General features: G+C 45.2%; 1 protein-coding gene across 2 annotated transcripts in view; it reads left to right on the top strand.

The window, feature by feature from the left end:
- Positions 1-12232, top strand: part of LOC102389249 (basic immunoglobulin-like variable motif-containing protein) — a 62625-nt gene that overhangs the window by 46858 nt on the left and 3535 nt on the right. For both annotated transcript variants that reach the window (XM_025262601.3, XM_006042233.4), the window contains 7 exons: positions 2228-2435; positions 2762-3880; positions 6220-6467; positions 6822-6941; positions 7270-7483; positions 9151-9295; positions 11754-11954. In XM_025262601.3, the coding sequence (XP_025118386.3) occupies positions 2228-2435; positions 2762-3880; positions 6220-6467; positions 6822-6941; positions 7270-7483; positions 9151-9295; positions 11754-11954 (2255 nt within the window). The remainder of the gene's footprint in view (positions 1-2227; positions 2436-2761; positions 3881-6219; positions 6468-6821; positions 6942-7269; positions 7484-9150; positions 9296-11753; positions 11955-12232) is intronic.

Raw genomic sequence — 12232 nt, 5'->3', positions numbered from 1 at the left:
ACATCATTTTGTGTAAGTTGGAACTTACAGACATTTGCTCACACAAGACCTCTTGACTTTCCACCAAGACCAAGTCTTGTCTCCTGCTCGGTGTTCTCACAGCTCCCTTTGGTATCTCTTTAGATTCTTAGCTCCCAGATGTGCCTACCTTGTGCACTTCTGTATTTTCAGTGCTTAGCTCAGTATTTTTCACGTAGTAGGTGCTCAGTAGTTCAGTCCTTAAGTTAGTTCATGAAAGTTATTTTAATCCATCATATACCTTGTAGAATATTCACAGTAATATAGAACCTAATCACAGTGGAGAAGTTTGTTCTAACTTGAAATTCCAGGTATCTGTTCCTCTGAAGGCTAGAAGTGTAGTCTTCCCTCTTCCTCTTTCCTCTTCCCTCTTCCTGGACCAGGAATTGAACCACTCCCGTCTTCCCTCTTCCTCTTTCTGGATGGTGGTAACAGGGAATTCAGTGGTAAATTCCTCAGCTTGGAGCCTCTGATGGTGGCTTCGCAGCTGCAGAAATGGGAAGTGGGGCAGTGCGTGGAATCGGGTTCTGTTGAGTGTGTTCCCTGGTCTCACTGCACCATCCTCACTGTGTTTAGCTGGTGAATGAGTGTTGTTTTCCTTCCTTCTGCTACAACCTGTTCTTTCTAACATCGTTCTCCGTTAACTTTACCTATAAATTTTGTAATATTGCTAATGAATGGATGTGGGGCTTTATTTTTTTTCTACAGACTTTCAAATGTTTCTTAGATCGATAAGAAAAATATGAAAAAGGCAGGAGGTGTTTCTTTTCCCATCATTCCTTTCTGCTTTTCCATGAAGCACATGAATGTAGGAAAATGCCAAGGTGTACAGAAATGATGTACAAAGGACAGAAGTAAATTTATTTTCACCTCTGGGGAGGGACGAATCCGTGCTCAGTTTATCAACCAAGCATTTTAAAAAATAATTTTTATGTATTTATTTTTGGCTGCACCGGGTCTTGTTGCTTTGCACGGGCGCTTCTCTAGCTGTGGGGCGTGGAGAACTACTCCTCGTTGCGGTGCATGGGCTTCTCAATGCGGTGGCTTCTCTTGTGGGGAGCATGGGCTCTAGGGCGAGCAGGCTCAGTAGTTGTGGCTCCTGGGCGCTAGAGCACGGGCTCAGTAGTTGTGGCACACCGGCTTAGTTGTTCCACAGGCTGTGGGATCTTCCTGGACCAGGGATTAAACCAGTCTCTCCTGCATTGGCAGGTGGATTCTTGACTCCTGAGCCACCAGGGAAGCCTTCTGAAGCCCTTAGTCAAGCGTTCTATTTCTTGAGTGTGAAAGGACCTCTGGCTTGTCTTTGAGGAAATAGAATTTTGATTATGTAAACAACAGTGGAACAGATGGGAGAAAAAGAGTCAGTCCCAATGCCTTGCTCCATTTCTTCTCTTTCTGCCAACACGGAGCCTCTGGGCTGGGTTGGCCAGGGTAGAATGATGCACAGCCCATTGGATCTGTCATCCTGGTAGCTGAGGGAAGTTCTGAGTCATATAGGTTGGACCTTTGCACTGTCTGTACATTAGGCAAATGCAATATTAGTAATAGTAATGTTGGTGAGATATGAGTGATCATAATAATCTTGGTAATAATTTAGTATAAGGCTTAGCAACCTGGCTTTGACCCAGATCTGCCATGTAACTAACCACACGGTTCTAGAGAGGTTACTTAAACTGTTTAAGTCTCAGGTTGCTCATTTGTAGGATGGAGGTAATGACTCTGTCTCCTTGCTGACTGAGGATAAAATGGGATAATGTATGTAAAAACACTTAGAAGAATGCCTTACTCAGGAGATGTGCTGTAAATGTTAAGTATTATTAATAACTGACTACAATGATTTATTGTGTGTCTTTTGTGGACCAGGGACCAGCACTTCACTTGCATTTTAAAAAACTGTCTGTTAAGCCACAGTCAACATTTCAGACTCCCTGGTGTGCATCCCACGTTCAATAAATGTTTTTTGAGTAAATAACTGAATCATAAACAGGATTCATGATTTCTTTTCTTTTGCCCAGTTCTTTTTGTTTGAAAGATTACTCTTTAACAAGGCAATTATGGCTTTCCCCTACTGTTCACATTTTACTTTTCTAGTGTAAAAATAGCACCAATGGAAAAAATCAGTTATCTCCTTTGGGGAAAAGGGTGGAAATATGGGAATACTATCTGTATTTAATGTATGAAATCATTCTGTTTATTTATTTTGTTTTAGGAGTCCAATGACTTCTCACAGTACCAGCTAAAAGGCTTGCTTAAAAAAAACTATCTAAACCAACACATAGAAAACGTCGAGAAGGAAATGAATCAACAACATTCAGGGCAAATCCAAAGGCAGTATGAAGATGAAGGAGGCTTTCTGAAGGAGGTGGAGTCCAGGAGAGTGGTCTCCGAGGACACTTCCCACTACATCTTGATAAAAGGTACCACATACCATCACTTACTTGATGGTTAAAACCCAAAAGTATGTCACGTCTCTGAATTCTATAAACTCCCACCTGCAGATAACATGAATGAAGCCCTACTTAATTTATTAACTATAACTATTATTAATGTGATGATCTATACAACCATTAATGTATTAACTAGTACTGTACCAACCCACTTTAAAATTAATTAATTCCTAGTTGCTGGTTAAATGAGAATTTCTAACTTCATCATGAGAACACGCATATTCTTACTCGTCTAACTAGAAGCATGCTGTCACCCTGTAGAACTACCCAGTGACACTGTTTTAATTTCTCTCAAGGTGTTCAAGCTAAGAAAGTCACAGAAGTGGATTCAGAGTCCCTTCCTTCTTGCAGCGAAAAGCATAGTGGGGCTTTAGACACGAAGTCACCTCCGTGTGAAAAACTGAAGCCAAAGAAAGAGCCTGATGCCTCCCCTCCCTCCCCGAGAACCTTGCTGGCCATGCAGACTGCCCTGCTGGGCAGTAGCTCAGAAGACGAGCTGGAGGGCAAGCATTGCAGGCCGTGTGATGTGAAGGGCCCACCTGCTCCCACCCCTGAGGGTTCTGTGTCCCCGCTGACCCTCTTGGCCATTCAGAGAGCTCTTGATGATGACGATGAAGATCTGAAAGTGCATGCCAGTGTGCAGACAGAGGGGGCGGGCAGGAGAAAACCAAGACCGCTGGTGAGCAGTTCTGATGAGGAAGCTGTGGAAGAACCTAAAGTGAGAGATGGAGACAGAGAGCTGTTGACGGGAGTGCCTCGTGCCACCAGTGTGACCCTCACAGAGGAGCATGTGATGAAAAAGAGTGATGAAAAAGAGCAGACAGACTCAGCTCCTTTACTGCAGACTGTCTTTTGTCAAGGCAGTGAGTCTAGCTTTCCAAAAAAACAGATGCCATCTATGCACGCGTTGAAGGAACCCTTTCAGACCAGTGCTGAGTCTACAGCTCAGGATGGAAAAGATCTGGTTCCTTTAGAAAGCACCGTGGTGCCACACGGGGCTGTGCCTGGGCTCTGGGGGGGACCAGAGCAGATACCAACACCTCCGACAAGTCCAAGTTCTGGTTCAAGGACTGAGACGTACACCACAGTGTCTGAGCCACAGCAGACTCTTCCGCCTGAGAATAAACATGCCACCTCCGTTCTCTCAAGTGATGACGAAACAGAATCTGAAAAAAATCCTCCCCCTGATGTCGCTGGCACCGCCAGTTTGCAAGAATCGAGTAACACCCTGAGTGTCGCTATAGACACAGTAAGTGACTTAGGAAATGAGGCACCTGTTAGTGCCCCAGAGCATGAGAATTTCTTGAAAACCATCCAAGAACATGAGCCCGTTGGATCTGCAGGCCAGGGTTTGATTTTGGTGCCAGAGTCCACAGAACCAACAGAAGTAGACTCCGAAGACAGTGAATCCGACGGTAGGTGCTTGCGCTTTCCTACGAGATAAAGAAACGCAGGCTTTCACACCTGAGCATGGTCCAGGTCCACATTGTCCGGCTGATGAACTAGAGACCCAGAAAGGTCAAGTGGCTTTGCCAGGGACACATAGCTCATAATGCAATCTTGACCTTTCCTGGTGGCTACTCTTTTTGTCGTATTTAAATTAGGGAGGAAGTGCCCTAGTTGGAGAAGGTAAAGGTGAGTTTCCCTTTAATTTTTTAGTTTTTTGTTTTGAAATAATTAGAAAGTTTAAAATGTTGGAAAAATTTCAAAATCTCTATTTCCCTCACCTACAACCTCATTACTGGCATTTTACCACATTGGTTTTTTCGTATCTCTCTCTCTCTCTCTCTATATATATATATGTTCAGTTCAGTTAAGTTGCTCAGTCATGTCCGACTCTTTGCGACCCCATGAACTGCAGCATGCCAGGCCTCCCTGCTGCTGCTACTGCTGCTAAGTCGCTTCAGTCGTGTCCGACTCCGTGCGACCCCATAGATGGCAGCCCACCAGGCTCCCCCGTCCCTGGGATTCTCCAGGCAAGAACAATGGAGAGGGTCGCCATTTCCTTCTCCAATGCATGAAACTGAAAAGTGAAAGTGAAGTCACTCAGTCGTGTCCGACTCCTAGTGACCCCATGGACTGTAGCCCACCAGGCTCCCCCATCCATGGGATTTTCCAGGCAAGAGTACTGGAGTGGGGTGCCATTGCCTTCTCCGCCAGGCCTCCCTGTCCATCACCAACTCCTGGAGTCCACCCAAACCCATGTCCATTGAGTCGGTGATGCCATCCAACCATCTCATCCTCTGTCGTCCCCTTCTCCTCCTGCCCTCAATCTTTCCCAGCATCAGGGTCTTTTCAAATGAGTCAGCTCTTCGCATCAGGTGGCCAAGTACTGGAGTTTCAGCTTCAACATCAGTCCTTCCAATGAACACCCAGGACTGATCTCCTTTAGGATGGACTGGTTCGATCTTCTTGCAGTCCAAGGGACTCTCAAGAGTCTTCTCCAACACCATAGTTCAAAAGCATTAATTCTTCGGCACTCAGCTTTCTTTATAGTCCAACTCTCACATCCATACATGACTACTGGAAAAACCATAGCCTTGACTAGACGGACCTTTGTTGACAAAGTAATGTCTCTGCTTTTTAGTACGTACACATGTATATTATATATCTATACACATTTATGTACATTCAAACCTTATTTTTCACAGATTTCATATTTGCGAAATTGCCTACTCACTAAAATTTATTTCTTAGCTCAGAATCTGTCCTCACAGTGGTGTCTTTGTAGTCATCTGCAGACATGCAGAATGACCAAAAACTTGAGTGACCACACTGTTCCAGCTGAGGTTGAGTGGGAGACACTCTGCCTTCTTGGTTCTGCTCCCCTGCAGAAGTGACCAGAGGGTGGAGACTGGTGCAGCGTAGACCAGGAAGCTCCAGCTCTGGGGCCATCAGATGGGGCTGGAATCCCAACCTCAGCACCTGTTCATGGGGCCGTGCAAATGCCTTTGAACTCACACTCATGTCTGTACTTCCTCTCCAGCGTCACAGCTCTTACTCCGTGCTCTGACCTCTTTGTAATTTCCCTGGCTGACAGTTAAGGACCTTCCACTGTCTTCAGTGTATTTACGTATTGGCTCATTGTCTATAACCACCTCCTGGTCTCCCTGGCCGCCTCCTTGGAGGACGGCTGTCTTCTTGGCCCCAGCCCCCAGCCCTGAGAGCCCCAGGCCCTCTGTCTTGAATACGTCCTCAGACCCAGCCTCCTCCACCTAAAGTGGAGGAAAGGAATTAATCCATAAATACTTTTAAAGAGAAGAAGAAATATTGAGAGAGGGAAGGGACATGGAAGACGAAGAGCTGTTTCTCCCGTCTTTCTCCAGGGCTCTTTTTCTAAGTCACAGCTTTTTTCTTTGCTGTGTTCATAGTGAAACAGCATAAAAACGTTTTCAACAACCTCCATAATTGTGTACATACCCTGATAGTTCTTTTTTAATTTTAAAGCAATATTAGTTAACTTAGAGAGCATTTTTGTATAAAGCAGATGTGTAAGTATTGAAATCTCAGTTCCTAATTTCAAAGAAAGTGCCAGTATATCTAGTTGAAGAGGCTTATTTTGAAGTTATAGACACTTATTACTAAATCTATTTAATAATAATTATACTATGGTTATGTTATATGTTTTCTGTTACTTTTAGGTCTTTCCTTTTTAGGGTAAAACACTTTGCAGGATTCTTTTGTAAAGCTCTTGATTTCAGGATAACTTTAATATTTCACTTGTAGACAAAATGACCACAGTATTTTGATACAGGAAGTTTCATTGAAGTGCAGAGTATAAAGAGCAGTGATGAACTTCAAGCCGAGTTACAGGAAGCTTCCAGACCTCCCTCTGGACAAGGTGAGGAGGAACCGACAGGAACTGAGAAGGAAGAAGCCACTGGTGACTCCGAGGGCCTCCCAAGAGAGATTTCTGAGAGTGAGGCCGTGGCTACTGAGAAACACGGAGAGACTGAGAAAGATGCAGAGGATTCGCTCCATGAGTGGCAAGACATTGATCTGGTAATAACGTGACGTCGCGCTTTCACTCATTGCTAAGGAAGCCAAGTTAGGTAGCGTTCGAGTTTCCCATGAATTGCGGGTTGAATCCTCACTAGCTGCTCATATCTATCTTCTTGCTCCTCCTGACGGCTCCTTTCTCGCTAGGTTGCCGGCTGGGATAGTGCCCGTTCCCCGTGTGAGGTAGTGGGGGAACTCTAAAGGTTTTACAGACTTGCTCAGAAACCCAAGTGGAAAGCTTCGTAAGGAGAAACAGCTTATTGGTAACTTTAGTCAGACTAAATGCAGACTTTTTTAGAACCAGTGAACTTAACTGGGTTATTAGTGTAATTGTCTACAAATGAAATTATTTTACAGGATGAGCTGGAAGCTCTGGAGAGCAACCTCTTAACCCAGCAGAATATACTGAAAGCTCAAAAACAGCAGCAAGAGCGGGTGGCCGCCACTGTGACAGGGCAGATGTTCTTGGAAAGCCAGGTGGGTGAACAGCCGGGGCCTCCTTGAACAATACCTGCCATGCCTCTACTGAATCAGACCTCCCGAGGGAACGTGCACGGAATGACACATTTAGGCACGGCCTCCACTTTGAGGGCATGGCTCCCACTTCCAGGTGACGGCCCCCACCTCTGGGACACGGCCCTCACCTCCAGGGGACAGCTCCCACTTCCGGGGGACGGCCTCCACTTCCGGGGCACGGCCTCCACTTTTAGGGCCTGGCTCCCACTTCTGTGGGACGGCCTCCATATCCGGGGGGGAGGCCAGGTCCCGCTCTTCAGCAGGGCTCACGGAATGTCTCACTCTTCAGGAGCTGCTCCGCCTCTTCGGCATCCCGTATATCGAGGCTCCCATGGAAGCAGAGGCTCAGTGCGCTATCCTGGATCTGACTGACCAGACTTCCGGAACCATCACCGACGACAGTGATATTTGGCTGTTCGGGGCGCGGCACGTCTACAAAAACTTCTTCAATAAAAACAAGTTTGTAGAATATTACCAGTATGTGGACTTTCACAACCAATTAGGTAAGACTTTAGAGTACGATTCGTTTTTGAAATTTACCTTAGGAATTTATATTATGAATTCTTTCTTTCCAAGGGACTAGTTGGTGTATTGATAGAAATGGTAGGGGAGACCAGATTCGATCCCAGGGTTGGAAAGATCCCCTGGAGAGGGAAATGGCAACCCACTCCAGTGTTCTTGCCTGGAGTATGCCATGAACAGAGGAACCCGGAGGGCTACAGTCCATGGAGTTGCAAAGAGTTGGACACGAGTGAGTGGCTAACCCTTTCACATACATGTTTTCGTATGATGGTCTTTGCTTCTGTAGAATAGGATTTTATTGCTTTATTTTAGTTGCACAGGGTCTTTGCGGAAAGCTAAGTGCAGGCTTTCTCTAGTTAAGGTGACTGGGGGCTACTGTTCCCTGTGGTGCATGGGCTTCTCATTGCGGTCGCTTCTCTTACTGCAGAGCACAGGCTCTAGGTGCACGGGCTTCAGTAGTTGTGGCTTCTGGGCTTAGTTGCTGTGCAGCATGTGAGATCTTCCCAGACCAGGGATCAAACCCATTGTCCCCTGCATTGGCAGACAGGTTCTTATCCACCATACTACCAGGGAAGTCCAGAATAGGATTGTAAATTCAGAATAAAGAAATTAAAGCCCTTGTCATGTTTAGATGTTTTCTGCAGTTTCAGTCATCAGACCTGGTTACACTCGATTAGTTACCTGCACTCTCCAGAGTAAACCGGAGGTGGCAGAGAGGGGAGGCAGGTGCAAGTCACTCCCTCCGGAATCATGAGCCTCAGGGTCCTGTATTATTTCTGGCAGTGATCCCTCATCCTCCCATTCCTTCAGCACATACACACTGAGTGATTCCTGTATGCCAGTTTTTGTTCTCGGCATTGGGAAGTGGGGAAACAGCAGAGAATAAAACAGTCCAGCAGGAGACACAGATGATTAAAAAAGCACATAAATCATAATTTGACAGCAGTGTGAGCCAAATAGAAAAATAAAACCACCAAAGAGAGGCAAGAGTGTTCTGCAGTCACAGAAAGTGTGTGTCCTTTGTGGTCAAACAAGGCTTTACTAATCGTACCTTTGTGGCTGGAGCTAAAGGAGAGAGGAAGCAGGAGCTATAGGTACCTTGGGGTGAGCATGTCAGACAGAGGGGCTGGCATGTGCAAAGGCCCTGAGGCAGAAAGAAGCCTGCTTGGCGTGTTCTAAAGAAGCTTGGAGGTGGTTTTGGGCTGTATTTTGTCTCCTCAGAATTCATGCATATAGAGTTGTCTTGCCTTGAATGAGGAGGTGGAACGGTAAGGAGCAGGTTGGGGGACAGTGAAGATCTGGGCCTGACTGTGTTGTTTCTGAGATGCCCATGTGACGTCCTGATGGACACTTGATTATGTGTGGCTATGGTTTAGAGGAGAGGTCTCGGGGAGAGAGCTGCATTTGGGGGTCACAGGTTATGCGGCATTGAAAATTGTGAGGATGAATGAAATTTTAAAAATCCTAATGCAATGTCATTTACAAAAAAAAAATCCTATTTCAAATAATGAAACATATCTTTGGACACTGGACAAGATATACACACACGTATATTATCATTATAAGAAAACAGTTATAAATCTTATGTAATAAATGTTTATAAAACAAAAGATGTAAAAATATGTAATAATAATTTTTACTCTTACAGGATTGGACCGGAACAAATTAATAAATTTGGCCTATTTGCTTGGAAGTGATTATACAGAAGGAATACCAACTGTGGGTTGTGTTACCGCCATGGAAATTCTCAACGAATTCCCTGGACACGGCCTGGAACCACTCCGAAAATTCTCGTAAGTCCTTTTTTAATTTCTTTAGTTCTGGTGTTTATTTATAAACACCCAAATTAAACAGGAATATTACATCATGAACTGTCATAGTTCATTCTTCATTGGGAAAGAAGGAGGAGGTAACAGTTGGGGTTCTAAAGTTTGTTTTCCCTTTTCTAGAGTTTGAGGAAATCAGAGAAGATTCTGTTTAGATTCTGTTTTTTATCTGAGCTAAAGGATACGTAGCCAGTCCTGTAGGATTTCCTGGGAGCGTAGAAGTTACCATTTCATTCCTTCATGTATTTATTGAGTAGCCATTATGTGCCAGACAGTGTGCTGGGCTGGAATAGAAAGATGGCCAAGTCACAGGCTGTGCGCTTAGGAGCTGCCGCACGCTGGGGCCAAGGGAAGCATGCGTGTACTGGTGCTTCTGTGTCTGAGCGTGCCGAGGGAGATCGGCCAGACCGGGGAGTGGGAATGTATGTCTTAACTCGTCAATGGCAGATAGAAAAGGGCATGGAAAGGGTGAAGCACAGGAAGACAGAGTGTCTCCTTGCTTTTTTCTCTGCTTTCCCTTCTACCCTGATCAATTACTCCCCACTAGAGCAGAGCTACTCCTAGTCACGGGCTGAATTCAGCCCAGCTGTGTATGGTTTGACCTACACAGTATGTTCTTCTTTCATTTGGAGTTGGCTACCAGCATTGAAATTGGGGGAGAATTCACAGAAAATTTTGGAGGAAGGGAAACGAGACCAGAAAGTGCCGAGTCCAGATTCCCAAATAGTCCCAAAACACAGAAGAGCAATTCCACTCCACTGGGTTGGTCAGGGCACGAACTCTTCAGTTTTATATCACAGTCGCTGCCACTCGCTGTTGTTCCCCTGGAGCTCAGCTGGTGGGCAGGTCATCATGGCCGTCTTTCATGTTTGTGTTAAGTGCCTGGGCCGCTTGCTCTAAGGAGGGGTGATCCTTTTGGTTTGATGGGTTTGCTGTGCTGCTCTTCTTAGTGGCAGTCATGATTACTGTGTCGAAGATGAAAATTCACAGCCAGTAGGAGAGACATAGCGGTATTCTCCCGTTGCCCTCTTGGACAGTATTATACAACTGATGAAGATAGATCTTTTGTTTTTTTTTTTTCCCTTTTCACATTTTGATCCTGCACAAAGCCTGCAGTTGGTCTTTCTTAGCACTAGAGGGCGCTGCTGCCTTGGTGAGGGGCCACACTGATGGAGACCAAGTCTGTCAGTTCCTAGGACTCAGTATTGAAGCAGTGATGATGAGCTTTTAGGTTCCATTGAATGAATATATTGGAAAGGGTTATATTTATGTTTTTTTTAATTTTCGTGCTATTTATTTATCCTAACTATATAAAATTTTCTGGCTGTTGGCTGCATTACAAGCTACCTTAAGTCTCAGTGACTTCATGCAGCAATAGTCACCGATTTTGCTCATGAATCTGCAGTTTGATCAGGCTGCATGGGGATGTCTTGGCTCAGGTGTCAGGGGCACCGAGCTGGGCCCCTTGAGATGGCTCACTCCTAGCTGGTGAGTGGAGCTGTCCGCAGAGCTCAGCCAGCAGTGTGGACCGGGGCCCTGGACCCTCTCCATTGGACCCCCTCACAGCATGTCGGCAGCTTTCAAGGCAAACAGTCTAGAGACAAAAGAGACAGAAAGTGGAGACTGCAGTCTCTGAAGGCCCGGCAGAGTCACTTCCTTGGCCACAGAGCTCGCCCGGCTCAAGGGGAGGAACATGGAACCCTGCTTCTTGTTGGGCGGAGGGGCCAACATGGGCTCTAACCCACCACAATGATTTGTACTCACAATGGAAAAATTGAATAAGGAATAAAACATAAAGAAAATTGATAGCTGTATCCTCACTTAGGACATTGCCTAGCACAGGATAAAGGAATAGCTGTTAGTGTTTTATTATTGTAAATACTCCTATGAACTTCTTCTCTCTTTCTCCACATATATGTATTTTTCCCAGTACTGGGATCATATTTGATGTAGAGTTGTATTCTGCATTTTTAAAATTTGACAGTCTTCATGGTATTTTTACATTTTATTAAATATTTTTGAGTTCCTTATTGTAGTTGACTTGAAGTAAATAATACAGATACATTACTTCAACTTGGGCTTTCCTGGTGGCTCAGCTCGTAAAGAATCCGCCTGCCAATGATGGAGATGCAAGAGACGCAGGTTCGAACCCTGGGTTGGGAAGATCCCCTGGAGAAGGAAATGGCGACCCACTCCAGTATTCCTGCCTGGAAAATTCCATGGATAGAGGAGCCTGGTAGGCTCAGATCATGGGATTGCAGAGTCTGACATGACCGAGTGCATGCATGTGCATACATTATTTCATTTTACCACTGGGAAAGACACAGAGGAGTTGTGGCTAAACTTTAAGTTTAGCTCTTTGTCTGTGGTGCATCAGCTACAAGGTCTCGCTGCTTCATGAAGACTGGTTTCCTTTGCCTTGTAGAGAGTGGTGGCACGAAGCCCAGGAGAATAAGAAGATAAGGCCGAATCCATATGACACCAAAGTGAAAAAAAAGTTGCGCAAGTTGCAACTCACGCCTGGCTTCCCTAACCCGGCCGTGGCGGATGCTTACCTCAAGCCTGTGGTGGACGAGTCCAAGGGGTCGTTTCTGTGGGGCAAACCCGACCTCGACAAGATCAGAGAGTATCCTTTCCCTTCCTCAGACACAGGGAACATCAAGGCAAATGTGTGTGTTGGTTTAAAACCTACGAAACATGAACTTGGATCACTTTTTTCTTAATATTGCTTTAGCTCAGATGCTCCTTTCCATTCCTTTCTTTCCATTTTTTTTTTTGTGGTTAAGTACACATAACATAAAACGTTACCATTTTAACGATCTTAAGTGTACTGTTCAGGGATTATGACATACTTTCCCATTATTGTGTAACCGTCATCACCATTCACCCCCATATCCTTCTTCC

The sequence above is a fragment of the Bubalus bubalis genome, chromosome 13 (assembly GCF_019923935.1).
Source record: "Bubalus bubalis isolate 160015118507 breed Murrah chromosome 13, NDDB_SH_1, whole genome shotgun sequence".
NCBI classification, from domain to species: Eukaryota; Metazoa; Chordata; class Mammalia; order Artiodactyla; family Bovidae; genus Bubalus; species Bubalus bubalis.
Note: the sequence above shows the minus strand (reverse complement) of the source record. Positions and strands in the feature narration are given on the sequence as shown.